The 17,030-nt window shown below is 44.6% G+C and overlaps 1 protein-coding gene across 1 annotated transcript in view; it reads right to left on the reverse strand.

The window, feature by feature from the left end:
- Positions 1–17,030, reverse strand: part of LOC138214100 (partitioning defective 3 homolog) — a 199,383-nt gene that overhangs the window by 79,944 nt on the left and 102,409 nt on the right. The window contains 4 exon segments of the mRNA XM_069175470.1: positions 2,417–2,567; positions 6,997–7,167; positions 7,774–7,962; positions 16,665–16,712. Of these exon segments, the coding sequence (XP_069031571.1) occupies positions 2,417–2,567; positions 6,997–7,167; positions 7,774–7,962; positions 16,665–16,712 (559 nt within the window).

A 17,030-nucleotide genomic window follows, 5' to 3' on the forward strand; every position in this document is an offset into this window, starting at 1 on the left:
TTATCTTTGTCCTCCTCTACCTCCCTCCTCTTCGTCCTCCTCTACCTCCCTCCTCTTCATCCTCCTCTACCTCCCTTATCTTTGTCCTCCTCTACCTCCCTCCTCTTCGTCCTCCTCTACCTCCCTCCTCTTCGTCCACCTCTACCTCCCTCCTCTTCGTCCACCTCTACCTCCCTCCTCTTCGTCCTCCTCTACCTCCCTCCTCTTCGTCCACCTCTACCTCCCTCCTCTTCGTCCTCCTCTACCTCCCTCCTCTTCGTCCTCCTCTACCTCCCTCCTCTTCGTCCACCTCTACCTCCCTCCTCTTCGTCCTCCTCTACCTCCCTCCTCTTCGTCCTCCTCTACCTCCCTCCTCTTCGTCCTCCTCTACCTCCCTCCTCTTCGTCCACCTCTACCTCCCTCCTCTTCGTCCTCCTCTACCTCCCTCCTCTTCGTCCTCCTCTACCTCCCTCCTCTTCGTCCACCTCTACCTCCCTCCTCTTCGTCCTCCTCTACCTCCCTCCTCTTCGTCCTCCTCTACCTCCCTCCTCTTCATCCACCTCTACCTCCCTCCTCTTCTTCCTCCTCTACCTCCCTCCTCTTCGTCCTCCTCTACCTCCCTCCTCTTCGTCCACCTCTACCTCCCTCCTCTTCGTCCTCCTCTACCTCCCTCCTCTTCGTCCACCTCTACCTCCCTCCTCTTCGTCCACCTCTACCTCCCTCCTCTTCGTCCTCCTCTACCTCCCTCCTCTTCGTCCACCTCTACCTCCCTCCTCTTCGTCCACCTCTACCTCCCTCCTCTTCGTCCTCCTCTACCTCCCTCCTCTTCGTCCACCTCTACCTCCCTCCTCTTCGTCCTCCTCTACCTCCCTCCTCTTCGTCCACCTCTACCTCCCTCCTCTTCGTCCACCTCTACCTCCCTCCTCTTCATCCTCCTCTACCTCCCTCCTCTTCATCCACCTCTACCTCCCTCCTCTTCGTCCTCCTCTACCTCCCTCCTCTTCATCCTCCTCTACCTCCCTCCTCTTCATCCACCTCTACCTCCCTCCTCTTCGTCCTCCTCTACCTCCCTCCTCTTCGTCCACCTCTACCTCCCTCCTCTTCGTCCTCCTCTACCTCCCTCCTCTTCGTCCACCTCTACCTCCCTCCTCTTCATCCTCCTCTACCTCCCTCCTCTTCATCCACCTCTACCTCCCTCCTCTTCGTCCTCCTCTACATCATTTCCGACCCCGTTCACTCATTACGAGCTCTCGCTGTTCGTTCAGCACGGTTGAGCGCCGCCAACACGCCGGAGCTTCACCTATTAACACTTCCTGTCACTCACCAGTCCCACTTTTTTTGTTTTTGTTTACATTCACAACAGTTGTCACTGTGAACTAATTTGCATAAACGGAAAGCAGAGTTTACACGTTCACATTATGTTGCCTGGATTAATGAGGCGGAGTTGGGAGCAGCTGAAAGTGAACTGTTCCTCTGCTTCCTGAATTTACATCACATTTACATACATCTGAACTGTATTTGGGTTTAAATTTTAAGCATTTGATCAGATTTTATGCATCTAATTTCTTTTCTATATTTTTAAACGTTCCTTTCTATCTGTTTTTATGTGAATCACTGCATGTAATTCTCTTGCTGCGAAGCACTTTGAGCTGCTTTTCTTGTACGAAAGGTGCTCTACATCATATAATAAGTTTATTATTATTATTAAATTAAAGATTCTTTCTGTGCGTTTCTGTTTGAGCTGACTCGGCATAAGAAGTATTTTTGGACAATTTTGGTCTTTTTGAGAAATGCAGAGAACAAAAGGCGGGAAGACGGTTGAAGTCTTTCCTTTTTTTCCCGAAGCTGTGCGGTTCCACCATCTGCTGCACAGAAGCCTCCCGTTGACAACCAGGAACTCCACCACACATCCATCAATCACTCACGTGATGCACACATGCAGTCCTGCACAGATGCACGCTAAGCTCTTACATACGGACACAAATATGTCGGCTAATCTCTCGCGCACACACACACACACACACACACACACACACACACACACACACACACACACACACACACACACACACACACACACACACACAGTCACTTCCCGACCGGCCGGAGACGGTTTGAGTAATGAATGAAAGGTCGTCTGGAATCAAGAGAGACTCACGAGCCTGCGGAGCAGCACACAGAAATCACACCAGGAGAACGTCCAGGGGACGTTTTCTACGTCCAGGGGACGTTTTTTACGTCCGTCTCTCGCTGTCTGACATTTTCACACGTTAAACACGACTGAATCTGCCCAAGAACTGAGAGCACATTACACACAATCAGGAACAAACACACATTAACAGAGGGAACATGTAAATCCTGCACTTTTATTGTTGCCCTATTTATCTATTTTTGATATATTAAGAAACTAAAAAGCCAAATAAGACGTCCATCTCACCGATGGTGCGCGGCATCATCCCTTGTCGCGGCATCAGGTTGTCATCGAGGCCCTCCAGGCCACCGTACAGCGAGTGGGAGATTCTACGCTCGTGGTCGTCCAGCGAGGCGTTCAGGGTCTGCTGGGGTCCCAGCGGGCTGCCCGGAGCCTCCTGATCGGAAAAAAGGGAGGAGAAATTAAAGTTCCCGTGTTCACTCGATCTTCTACACGCAGCTGGAGTCCTGCTCGTGCTAAACACAAGGCACGCTGGCTAAATGGACGGACACGTGTGTAATCCAACGCTAATGCTACCGGTATGAGGAGCAGGGTGAATGAGCATGGATTTCCAATAGTGCTGTTAAACCACAGGCTGTTAGCGAGCTGGTAACTCCCTACGGGGGGGGGGGGACGTTAGCTTCCTAGCATCTCGACATTTCCCACCGGACCCCGCTGATGACACTCTCTCTCTTGTTTGCTGGACAAATAGACCATAATGTGTGTGTGTGTGTGTGTGTGTGTGTGTGTGTGTGTCCACTGGATCGGTGAGTGTATCGATCAGAAGCTGAAGGTGATGACGGCCTTTTGCCATAAAGATAACCGCGGTAGGTGGCGTTGCGTAACGAGCACCGACGCCACCGCCCGCCGCTCGATGCCGGAGCCAAACGGCCGCGGTCCATCGGCGGTAACGAGCCGCGCCGCGGTTCGATTCTGGCAGAAGGTCGTCGTCCAATGATCCCTTCAGCTCACCGAACGGTTGAAGAGCTGAGAAAAACTAAAAAAACAAAACACTGCTGAATGGATTTTGAAGTAAACAAACAAGTTATTGGATGTTGACCAGAAAGACGCGTTCAAACCTCGAGAATAAATAGTTTAGCACAAATTAGCTTTCTGATCTAAATGAAACTGCTCCGACAGCTTTTACATCTTTATACAAGGAAAACTGGTTTTTATTGTTTTTTTTTTAGAACATTTATTTATGGTAGCTCAGAACATTAACTTGTGTTTTAAATGTAAAATCGTAATAAAAATGTTATTTAAAAAAAATAATAATACAGCAATGAAATGTCGTGAAAACAACAGTAGCAGAAACTAGAAATACTGAAGCATGGTAGTATTTGAAGTATAATAACTTCTTGTCATCACTGCTGCCCTTGAGCAAGGCACGAAACTACTCCTAAAATATACATACATATATATATATATATATGTATATATATTTACTGGAATAAGACTTTACAATAATTCACCGTACTTCGCCAAATCTGTCCTACATCATTGAAAATAGATTCAACAGGCTCTGATGTTTGATTTTATTTGTAATGCTGCACATTTTTATATCTTATATTTTTACTCCCTTTATTTATATTTATTTATTATTCATTATGTCTAATCCATGCTGCTGTAGTGAAATGATTTCCCCTTGCGGGATCAATAAAGTCTATCTTACTAAGTATATGTGGAAGTTCTATTTATTTTTTAGGGTTTTAGTATTTATTGTACCTTTTTATTCCAGTGGTTATTTATCGTTGTCTTTTATTGTTATTTATTTGTCACTTCTTGTGCTTGAATATTGTCAGTACTGTTTTTAAATGTTTTTCAAGATGGCTGCCGTCTGTTTCACTGCAAAACAAATCTATCTGCGGGTTCAAATAAAGGACCTGACATGGGATGGAGACGAAATCACAGCTTCTACTTATTTCTGTACGTTGCCACGACGCCTTTCCCGTCCGACAGCTGAACAAGAAATGAAGCAATTTATTGGAAAATAATTTTGACTAAGACTTGAGAACCAGCTCAGAGAAACCGATAGAAAACTTCACAATAAATCCACCACGGAAACGACCTCATTTCCGTGGTGGCCATACGGTTCGCTGCGACCGCTGGCACGCGGCTGCTTTTGACTTTAAATGAGATAGTTAATGAATCGGCCGACGGGGGTGGCGGGGTGAGAACGCCCGGGTAACAGCTGAGGGGGGCGTCGACACATCACGCCGCAGCTCATTTGCATATTCAGGCTGATAATTGAGCTCCGTGAAGGTCTCGATCCCATCGGGGTGCCGGCGGCGACGTGGAAGTCGGCCGCTCCCGGGTTAAAGCCCCGTTTCTATGGCGATATGGAGGAAAGAAAACTTAAGCGGTTAGGGCCCGGGGGGAGGGGGGGATATATGCAAACATTTGAGATTGATTTGAGATGGAGGGATGGAGGCATGGGGAGGGAAGTAAATACAGGATTATTTGATCCCACGTGTCAGCGCATGTCATCGTATAGTAATGAGGTATTATTAGATTTGAATTGATTGACAGCTGGTTTGTGGCGTATTAACAATCCATACCGAGCCTGCAGGGACTTTCTAAACTGGCTCAGAGCTGCCTCTCCGAGTACCAGCGGGTTAAATTGTTGTTTTCCTCTTCTTGTTTTCAGACTCACAGACACTATTCCTTATAAATAGCCCGACTTGGACAGCCTGCGGCCGGCCGGCAGCGCTGCACGGCAAGCAAAGACGGACGAGACTCCCAGTGCTCCACTTTTATTCATCCACCACACTTCTCTGTGAAGTCTCACTGCCTTGACACGTCTACACACACACACACACACACACACACACACACACACACACACACACACACACACACACACACACAAACACACACAAACAAACACACACACACACACACACACACACACACACACACAGAAATATCCTTGAAAATAAATGCATACATGCATAAGCTGGATGTACAAAACTACACACTTCACTGCACATATACACATACACCAAGCCGACACAAAGACATACACACGTTTATCACACACACACACACACACACACACTCTCACACACACACACACACACACACACACACACCTCACACACACACCTCACACACACACACACACAACACACAACACACACACACACACCTCACACACACACACACAACACACAACACACAACACACACACAACACACCTCCAGGCTTAGCCTCTGCTTTCAATTACCAGACGGACCGAGGGGAAATCAAAACTTTGACACACCGGGTTGGAAAAGGAGAGCAGGGGAAGCCAGGCAGTGCCAGAGGCGTTTCACGTGCACGCCGCCGTGCACGCCTGCTCACAGACACGCGGCGCAGGTTCAGCCTCAGCTTTCATGCCAGCGACAGGCCGAGGTGTACAGAGAGTGTAAAAACATGACGTTGAGGTGAGGAAAAAAATGTGTAGCGCGGTTCACAGACATGTTTTTTTTTTTTTTTCTTCCTCCACCTGCCTCGAGCGAGGGTGGGGGTGAGGGTGGGTGGGTGGTGGTGGTGGTGGGGGGGTATGTGGTGCTAAACTACTGCGACTCACTACTTACTTTTATTTCATTAAAGAACTAACTGATGCTCATCAGCACTTGCTAGTTCAGAGCAGGAAGTGACCATATTTGGACGAGCTGGGGGAGGAGCCAGCGGTGGATCTGACCGATCTGATTGGAAACCTGACGATACTACGTCCCGCCCACCGATAGCTGTAACCTGACTGCACCACAGGCCTGTCAATCAAACAGACACGCCCCCAAAAACAGGTCTTCTTGAATCTTCTTTTCTAATGAATGAGGGATTATTTTCAGATGGACCTCCAGAAAACTAATAAGAAGGAGTGACTTTAGCTAACAACACCGAGATAACTGATGGACACATTTTATTCACTTTGGATTTGATGAGAGAAGTTGAATGGGAGTCTATGGAGCCGGAGGCTTTTTTCAGATATGAATTCAACACATTGAAGCAACAACTAAAACCGATTCGATCTGAATATTTGGTCAACTTAAGTTCAACTTAAGTTCAACTTAAGTTCAACTTGTCACATGTGAAATGAAAAGACTGAAAAAAAAAATCCCAGAAGAGCTGGTGAATAAAAAGCCGAGTGCTAACTGAGTGAACGCCGTCTCCCTTTACTCAATAACTACTGTTGACGTCCTCGTGCAGCGTGTTCACCCCCCAGTTCTCCCACTGGAGCTGCTCAGAGGTCAGAGGTCAGAGGTCAACAGCAGCTGTAAATGTGCAGCTCCGAGGTGTGAACGTGTGAAACCTGCGTGTGAAGCAGGCGGCTGCTGCTGCAGAGGGTCACGTGTGCTCAGCCAGAGTGAATAAAAGAACGAACCATTCTGTTCACGTGCTGCAACAAGAATTCAAACATACAGTTCGTTTAGTCGTTAAAGAGCTGGAAACATCCCGCCGGACAGAAGATGACTTCATTATTTTCAGTCACAACTGATATGCTGCAGCGTGCAGGTGTGTTCAAGGGATGAGTAGTTTGATTGAGGCAAAAATCCCGTTTTTATTTTCATAGTTTCGCAGGTCTAACAGCTTTCTTAAAAGTAACGGACGTTTACAACTTTATATAAAAGTGTTCGTAGCGAGATGCCGATTTTATAATTATTGTGTTCTTAATATTCTTTACTGCTTGTTTTCATGAGCTGATGACTAAATATAGTTAAACTAGTATGAAAAGTGTATGAATTAGGCTAAACTTTGACTTTCACCTTGATAATGAGTGAATATTAAAACCCTGAAACATGTCCACGTCCCTGCATAACTCCAGCGTGTCCTCGCTCCTTCACCTCGGTTCTCTTGCCGACTCGTCTGGCCACGATGAGCTGGATCATCCCGCGCTTGTTGCCCTCCGTTGACATGGACTTGCGCAGCGTCTCCATGGCGTCCTGGTTGGTTTTGCCCAACAGCGACTCTCCGTTGACGGCAATCAGCTGGTCGTTTACCCGCAGCCGCCCGTCCTTTACGGGACACACAACATAACAATAACCGTGATGTATTCACACTGACAGCCTCAGAGAGAGTGGATCCTGTTTCCAGTCATGATCCGATGTCTCGCACAGAAAGGAGTACTTTTAAGTCCATTATTACGTGCTGTCAACACAAGCGTGTTTGTATGGGAACCAATCAAGTTGAAGGAATGTTGGAAATTGACTACAACTCGACAGACAACAAGAAAACACAAACACACACACACACACACACACACACACACACACACACACACACACACACACACACACACACACACACACACACACACACACACACACACACACACACACACACACACACACACAGTACTTTGTGCTTATAGATTTTCTTGCGGAGAAACAGAGAAGTGGTTTTGTTTCCCCTGTTAGGAGGTTAAACCACAAAACATGACTTTCAGCTGGTGGTACGTTGCTTTTTAAAGCGCAGACATTTTGATTTAAGTGTCAAATAGCAAAATGCATCAAGATATTTTCATTTAATTGGAATTTAAAGGATCAGATAAAAAACTGATTCCTCATATCAGGATCAACTGCAGCTCACAAACACTCTTTAGACGGAGAATATGTGCGTACCTTGCAGGCTGCTCCTCCGTTGATGATGGATTTGACGAAGATGCCGAGGTCGGCGTGGTTCTCCTTGGACCGGTTGCCTTTGACGCTGACACCCAAACCCGCCGAACCCGAGTCGCTGAGGGGGATCTCGAAGGTCAGGAACTCTCTGGTCCCGTCCGGCGTCAGGACCAAGTCGTCCTCCTCCGTCTTCTGTGAGAGGAGCAGCGAAGACGGAGACACGGACTTTAGATTCTGGAGTCGCATTTAAATGTTTATAGAAAGCAGAAATCATTCGTGCATTTCTTCCAGCCTGAAGCAGCAACACAAGAACCCCTCGTGCCTCCACCGTTACCCAAAGGACAGAAGTTAAAGGGACATCCATTGGGCCACTTGAGGGTAATGAAAGTACTCGCGTGTAAATTGCAGCTGAGCCGACAGCAGACAGATAAATCAGAGTGCAAAGCTCGTTAACTACTTCAGATTTATTAGTGTTAAACAGACGAGACTCTCATTTCTTAACACTGAACTGTGTAGTCGGAGGTCGTGAATCAAAACGGGGATTTTATGAGAACCGGGATGTTGTTTTTAGTTTTGAAAAACTAAGTGCTGGTGAATCCAATGTTGGCAGTCAAACGTGTGAGAGGAGGATTCAAATTGTAAAGATCCAAAGTGATTAATAAACAGATTTGTGGTCCAATACTTTGTGTTTATAAGTGGCGTGCAGCCTGAAGCTACTTTTTTCATCAAGGCTTCTGAATTTCTTGCAGCTCCCATCGTTAGAAAAGAGATTGCAGCTGGTTTCACCAGCGAGAGATGACATAAGAAAGAAAGCATTAATGCTGCAGTCTTTCCTGCACTGTAACATGAATCTTCTTCACAGCCAGCATCTTGGCGAACTAAAACACTTCTGGTCTTGTACTTGCAAGAAAAAGCCAAATCGCAGCAAACGCGGTCGGACGGCTTTGACTGTGAAGCAGCTGCAGGTCCACAACAGAAGAAGTGTTTCACGTCCAGAACCGGACATCTGTCAGCACACGCTGCTGGTTACGGTATTTTAGTTGCGATTAATGTTGTTGGTTCAACTGAAAATAAGTCGGAAACTATTAACTCAGTAAAAACACGATGTTACAGGCAGTCCAAATATAGAAACGATGCCTTTTGTTTTACATTATATGTATTATAATAAAACATGTCTTGTCTTAACTCCAACCCCCCCCCCCCCCCCAAAAAAAAAAAAAATCAAAACTTATTTCAAACCTACTTTTAATATTTTCCATAAAATGTCCAAATTAAAAGGATTCAGACTGAAGCGCATTTCACTGAGAAAAATGTTGAAATGATTTCAGCACTCTGCACCTGAATCTGGCGGCAGCAGCGTGGAGCAGGCGGTGAACGTCCCGTCGCCCTGCAGGAACACAGCAGCCTAATTAACATGCTGAGTGCTCTCTCTCTCTTCCCCTCCACAACAGGTGCTTCGCTCGCTCTTTTCTCTGCATTCATTCTCACTCTGCTCTTCCAGCTCAACAATAAAAAGATGTTCTCTCTCGCTTGTTATTTGACAGCTGTCCTCTGAATAGACGACTGCGTGCACGCTCGCGACCGGCAAATTATTGTGCACGCCTAATGAATTCAATCATCGGGCTCGGTGTCAGCATGTCATTAGCTCCCTTTGTTTGCCGGGGAGAGAGATGGAATTACTCTGAGGGAAGGAGGGAGGAGGGAGGAGGAGGAGAAGGAGACCAAACGAGGATGGAAGGGAAGGAAGGAAGATAAAGGATGAAGAGCACCGTCGGGGTGTTTCAGAAAGACAAAAGGAGGCTACCTGGAATAAATGAGACGAAATGACAATAAAACAAAAACCAATTTGATGTCTGGCACAACTTATGGTGGAAAAATAATAAAGACAACAGGAATTTAATTACTACGGAGAGTCACGTCCATTTCATTTCTAGCCCAATTCAATTTAAGGCTAATTAAAAAGTGGTGGAGAACGACTTAATCCTCCAGGAACAGTCAGAATAACAAAGTGGGAAGAAGAAGAATAACAGGAGCAACTCTAAATACAAGTGATCAGTAGACGTGATGTCATTTAAAAGGTCAAACTTCATCTATTTTGCATTTAAATCATGATTTTAAATGAATTTAATTTTCACGTGTCATATGGGCATTTTTCTAACGTGTGACAGATGTTGGTTGAGATGAAGCTGATGATGTCATGAAGAACAAACTGAACCTGTTGACTCAGTTACAGACAGACGTCTCAGAAACCTTGTGAAGCTAACGAGACATTCAGCAAACACAAGCTCGTAGTAGTTAGCGGTTAGCTTCTCAGGTTTTCTTTAAGCATGACGCAATTAGACAGGAAACAAAGAAGGACAAGAACTTCCAGATAACCTTCCAAGAACATGTTACCGATGGTCTAAGAACATGTTACCGATGGTCTAAGAACATGTTACTGATGGTCTAAGAACATGTTACCGATGGTCTAAGAACATGTTACTGATGGTCTAAGAACATGTTACTGATGGTCTAAGAACATGTTACTGATGGTTTAAGAACATGTTACTGATGGTCTAAGAACATGTTACGGATGGTTTAAGAACATGTTACCGATGGTTTAAGAACATGTTACCGATGGTTTAAGAACATGTTACCGATGGTTTAAGAACATGTTACCGATGGTTTAAGAACATGTTACTGATGGTCTAAGAACATGTTACCGATGGTCTAAGAACATGTTACTGATGGTCTAAGAACATGTTACTGATGGTTTAAGAACATGTTACTGATGGTCTAAGAACATGTTACTGATGGTTTAAGAACATGTTACCGATGGTTTAAGAACATGTTACTGATGGTTTAAGAACATGTTACCGATGGTTTAAGAACATGTTACTGATGGTCTAAGAACATGTTACCGATGGTCTAAGAACATGTTACCGATGGTCTAAGAACATGTTACCGATGGTCTAAGAACATGTTACTGATGGTTTAAGAACATGTTACTGATGGTCTAAGAACATGTTACCGATGGTTTAAGAACATGTTACTGATGGTTTAAGAACATGTTACCGATGGTCTAAGAACATGTTACTGATGGTTTAAGAACATGTTACCGATGGTTTAAGAACATGTTACTGATGGTTTAAGAACATGTTACCGATGGTCTAAGAACATGTTACCGATGGTTTAAGAACATGTTACCGATGGTTTAAGAACATGTTACTGATGGTCTAAGAACATGTTACCGATGGTTTAAGAACATGTTACTGATGGTTTAAGAACATGTTACCGATGGTCTAAGAACATGTTACCGATGGTTTAAGAACATGTTACCGATGGTTTAAGAACATGTTACCGATGGTCTAAGAACATGTTACCGATGGTCTAAGAACATGTTACCGATGGTTTAAGAACATGTTACCGATGGTCTAAGAACATGTTACCGATGGTCTAAGAACATGTTACCGATGGTCTAAGAACATGTTACCGATGGTCTAAGAACATGTTACCGATGGTTTAAGAACATGTTATCGATGGTCTAAGAACATGTTACCGATGGTTTAAGAACATGTTACCGATGGTCTAAGAACATGTTACCGATGGTCTAAGAACATGTTACCGATGGTCTAAGAACATGTTACTGATGGTCTAAGAACATGTTACGGATGGTTGAAGAACATGTTACCGATGGTCTAAGAACATGTTACCGATGGTCTAAGAACATGTTACGGATGGTCTAAGAACATGTTACTGATGGTCTAAGAACATGTTACCGATGGTCTAAGAACATGTTACGGATGGTCTAAGAACATGTTACCGATGGTCTAAGAACATGTTACGGATGGTTTAAGAACATGTTACCGATGGTCTAAGAACATGTTACCGATGGTCTAAGAACATGTTACGGATGGTCTAAGAACATGTTACCGATGGTCTAAGAACATGTTACCGATGGTCTAAGAACATGTTACGGATGGTCTAAGAACATGTTACCGATGGTTTAAGAACATGTTACTGATGGTCTAAGAACATGTTACCGATGGTTTAAGAACATGTTACTGATGGTCTAAGAACATGTTACCGATGGTCTAAGAACATGTTACTGATGGTCTAAGAACATGTTACTGATGGTCTAAGAACATGTTACTGATGGTCTAAGAACATGTTACCGATGGTTTAAGAACATGTTACCGATGGTTTAAGAACATGTTACCGATGGTTTAAGAACATGTTACCGATGGTCTAAGAACATGTTACTGATGGTTTAAGATTATTACCTCAAAACTTATTCATCACAACACTCATTAGCAAGCTAACACAAGCTAACGCGAGCTAACGGAACCATCAGTCTCTTTCCTATTTACAATTTGAAGAACCAGCACATTTAGATGTTTAGTTTTTGAGTCTTTTTTTCTGTCTTGATGGAAGTTTAAAAATGTTCAGAAAGGGAAGTAGTTGGCTACTTAAGATAACGTTAGTTTAATGTTAACTGAAGCTAATGTTAGCGGAAGTAGCTAAAGAGCAGCAATGACTGTATTATGGATTATTGTGGATTATTATGGATTATTGTGGATTATTATGGATTATTGTGGATTATTATGGATTACTATGGATTATTGTGGATTATTATGGATTATTGTGGATTATTATGGATTATTGTGGATTATTGTGGATTATTATGGATTATTATGGATTATTGTGGGCCAGATAGAAGAGAACTGGTCTGTAAGGACGAAGCAGACATTTGACACCGGAGGACAATTGTGAGACGTAACATTTAAAAACACTGAATGTTGTCTTAAATTGAGTAATTCTGCTTTTCTCCAACTGAGAACAAGAAATAAAACCATGTCAAAAGCACCTTTAATACCGTACGAATAACTACGGCCTGAGGAGCCATTGTCACGGAAATTATTCTAGATAATGTATTTTTCTGAAACTGCAATCGTCCGCACCTTTAAATGTAGTTGGTAAAGGATGATTTAAAAGATCTTTAAATGATCTTATCGACGATAATGAAAACAGGGAAAAAAAAGAGAGTAGGTAGGAATAAATAAACCACAGCGGCAGGAGGAGGGAGGTGAAAAAATAAAATAAAAAGGGCTCAGTGAGGAGCTGAATGGAAGTGAGGGACGGGAAGACGAGTGATGGGCTGGAGACGAAGGACGAGCGGGACAATGACAGAGCGAGCGAGCGGGAGTGTGAATGAAAGGCCGACAGAAAGGGATGAATCCACGTGGAACACAAAAGGAGGCCGACGCTGGAACGTCTGCATCTCTTCCTCCATCTCTCACCTGTCTTCTTATACCGCTCTCGACTTCCTGTCTTTTTTTTTTTTTTCATTCTTTCGTGTCTCGGTTCAGCCGTCTCTCCGTCTCCGTCTCTTAAGAGCACATGCATCTTCATCTTCGTGCAGAAAAGATGCTTTTTTTGGGGGGAAAACCCGAAACCTGCAGTGACGTTTACCGTTTGCATGGTTAACAGGTGGCATCCAAAATGTATTTATTTATATTTTTGCTTCTTCAGGTGTCCCAACAACAAAGTAGGAACATGTGTGAATGTGTGCAGCTGAATAATGTGATCACAGTGAAGTTTAACTCAGCAGGCTCGTGTTTCCACCTCCTGTCCAGATGTTGGTTTGTATACTTTGAGTTGCTTTTCCTGTCGTTTTAACTGCAGAAACAACCTGGATGCACTTTGCTTTCACATTTACCAGGTTTAGTTTTCATCTTTATTTAAACTCCCTCGTATCTTTACCCCCTTTTCTTTTGCTGCTGTTCCTTCCTGACGGCCGCCTCACACCCTCAAAGTATTCCACCGTAATTTCAGCATTACGATGAAATCAAACCCGCCCTTCTCTCCTCCCTCCTCCTCCTCCTCTCTACACTGACTCTCCTTCTCTCCGCTGCAGTGCCTGAATTGATTAGCAGGTTTTTGGGTGGCGAGCTCCAACTCCGGCCGTACGAACCTGTCGATTTGACGGCATGTTGAAAAAAAAAAAAAAAAAAAAAAAGTCGCTCGGAGCGGGGAGGGGGAGAGAAGGGAGGGAGGAGGGAGGGAGATGGGTGAAAAGGAGGCAGTGAAGGGTGTAATTGGTGGAGAGAAGCCAGGCGTGGAGACCATTGTTGGCTGCCCGCTGAAGCACAATCCATCTCTGCGACTCTCTCTGTTCCATCTCTGCAGCCGCCACCTCACCTTCGAGGAGACCAACCACACCTGCCCACTTCAGGAGCCTTTGTGCCCATGAAGAAAAAAATAAATCTGGATGCTCTCTCTCTCTCTCTCTCTCTCTCTCTCTCTCCTCTCATCATCTTCATCTCTCCTCCTCATCCTCCTCCTCCTCCTATTCAGAGCTCCTCTTCCTCTCACTCTTCCTGATGCGCCTCGCTGTAGCTCCATGCTGATAGACCATGAATATCAAATACCTGTGTGATCGACTGGCGCAGCGTGAAGGCAGAGAGGAAGGCAGGCAGGCAGGTGTGTGTGTGTGTGTGTGTGTGTGTGTGCGCGCGTGTGTGTGTGTGTGTGTGCATGTGTGTGTGTGTGTGTGTGTGTGTGTGTGTGTGTAGGTGGATATGAGGAATGTGTCAGTAGAAACAAACCAAAACAACGTGAGCACACAAACCGCAGAAATGTCATCTGTATATGATGAGGCTCTGCAGCGCGCACACACACACACACACACACACACACACACACACTGTCCAGAACCAATCAGCTGCCTTCGTTCTCTCTCTCCCTCTCTCAGCCACCAGAAACCATTTATAACCTCATCCAACCTCCAACAATTACAGCAGCAGCTGCTCCCCGTCGCTCCACGTACGTGTGCGAGTGCACTTATGTGCGGCGGCGTGCCATATGTGCGTTTTAGAGTTTACAATCTGCAGAGTCGACGTAGCTTTTATGCTATGCGTATATGCAACGTGCTGTGTGTGTGTGTGTGTGTGTGTGTGTGTGTGTGTGTGTGTGTGTGTGTGTGTGTGTGTGCACGGGCCAGGTGGCAGCTTTAAACATCACTTTAATTAAGCCAGGAGAGTCCTGCTCCGCGGCAGAGCGGCCCTCTCTGATTGACTCGTCCGTGTCACCGCCGAACACAGAAACGGCCATCGAGCGCGGCGCCGCGGAGCCGCAGCCATTAATCACTGCAGCCGCAACGTTGAGCTAATAATGATACCAAGTTATGTAACTCCGGTAATGATTTCATGTTACATTACTGCTTAAAAACACACAAAGCTGCTGTGAGGATTGTAGTCGTAGATTCTCCATAACTTATAAAACTCCTGTATTTTACTCTAAATACTTCAAAATGATCAGTAAATTGTATTTAACTGTAAAAAGATGCAGCAGCTGGTAAAATCCAACTAATTTGTGATTTTTATTTCATTTCATGTTGTTAAATGATTGAATGAATGAATGTTGCAGGTCAGAGGTGAATAAAAGTAAAACTTGTTTTTTTTAACTTATTGTTTTTACTGTTTTGAGCAGATTTGAATGTGCTTGTTGTGTGATTTATACTTTTATTGTGTTGTTTTGATCATTTTAACCTGTTAAGTGTCTTTGAGTATCTTGAAAAGCGCTTTACCAATAAATAACAAAAAAACTGAACTAACTTGATTCCAGTAATTATTTGCTTTTTATACTTTTGTCTTAATATAGAAGTTGAATTTAAAGAAATCAGTGTTAATGGGTACCAAACTTTTACACGTTAAATAAGAGGACTTGTCTTTGTTCTGAACCAATAAACTGCCACCTGATGGAAAATGTTTTGCATTGCTCGAGTTGGAAATATCGTTGCAGATCATGGAAGCTCGAAAAATCCTCTTAACACTTCTACAGTCGACAAAATGTTCTTCAGCAAAGATGTTGACATGAAATATGACAAATAATCCTAAAATCATCATTTTGTTGTGAGATATTGTACCTAAATTAAGTAATTTGTCATTACGATCACATAAACTGACACATTTCTTCATATTACTTATTTTCCCATAATGCCACATTGATGTTTTGCACAATAGCTTCGACGCGTCGAGCCCTGATGATATTGTGTTTTGCAAACTTAAGCTAATAGAGTTCCCACCCCGACCTCGTCGAGCTGTAAATGAAATGATTATGTCGTATTAATGCAACAGCTCTGAGGTCTGCAGTAAAAATTAAACACCTACTGCGACGATCCGACGCGACGGCGCCGCACCTACAGACAGCTGATGTCAAACATTACCGGAGCATCACGCCTGCTGTGTCACCGCTGCGAACGCTTCATCACACGGTCCACAAATCCTTCATCATCAACACATTACTGTTTCATAACGGCTCCGTCGTGCAGGCAGGAGAGGAAACGTGTGACAGATAGCATCTTGGCATGCTGTTGCTGCAGCATTACCGCCGCTGCCGCTGATGGCTTTTCAATATAGCATCGCAGTAATTTTCCATAAGCCTCCGTGACTAATGGCGTAAACAATGGAGCTGAATGTTCAACGTTATGGGCCCATTATGGGGACTATCAGAGCAGGCATGTAAAGACGGATGCCTTTGATCAGCTTCCATTGTAGGAGCCAGGTGCAGGGAGGGGAGGGGGGAGGAGGAGGGGGGGGATTTAGGTCTTAAAAGTGTGTCTTAAGTGTGTGGGAGAGAAAAGGGAGGAAACAAAGAGATGAAGAGAAGCAACAAGAGACACAATGAGAACTGAAGCTGCAGAGAAAAAACCCAACAAAGTGTTGTTGTTGTTTTTACACACCATTGGCAGAGCAATGGATCGCCTAAACGACTGCCAGTCTATTTGTGCAGCCACCCAAAGGATCTCATTTGCGTTTGATGACTCCCCCCCCCCCCCCCTCCCACCTACCCCCCCCACCTCCTCCCGTTATACAGCACAATGGCCAAAGCTGGTGATGTCATGCAGCAGTTACCTCAATCAGCCAATGGGGTTTCCCGGCTGTCGCAGGCTGCCTCGGATGCTGAAGGAGAGCAGGTCAACAGGTTAGACACGACGGAGACACAGAGTCAATACAGGGTGGACGGGAGGGGACAGTGGACCAATGAGTGTTTAACATGAGGTGTAAATGTCGTCCCCACCGCCGGCTTTTTATTCTAACCATGACTGAAGCAGGTCCAAATCCACCGATTGTGTTTCGTCCTCGATGGCGGTCACACCGTGCAAAACAACAACAACAACAACAAAAAACTCAGCAGGTCTGAAAGCTGACGACGTACTTTGTTGCTTTTCTTTTTTACGTCGCTAATTGCGCTGTACGAACACATAAATAGATCAATAC

Source organism: Embiotoca jacksoni, unplaced genomic scaffold (assembly GCF_022577435.1).
Source record: "Embiotoca jacksoni isolate LCO1_2020_lvr unplaced genomic scaffold, fEmbJac1.0.p SCAF_67, whole genome shotgun sequence".
In the NCBI taxonomy this organism is placed as follows: Eukaryota; Metazoa; Chordata; class Actinopteri; family Embiotocidae; genus Embiotoca; species Embiotoca jacksoni.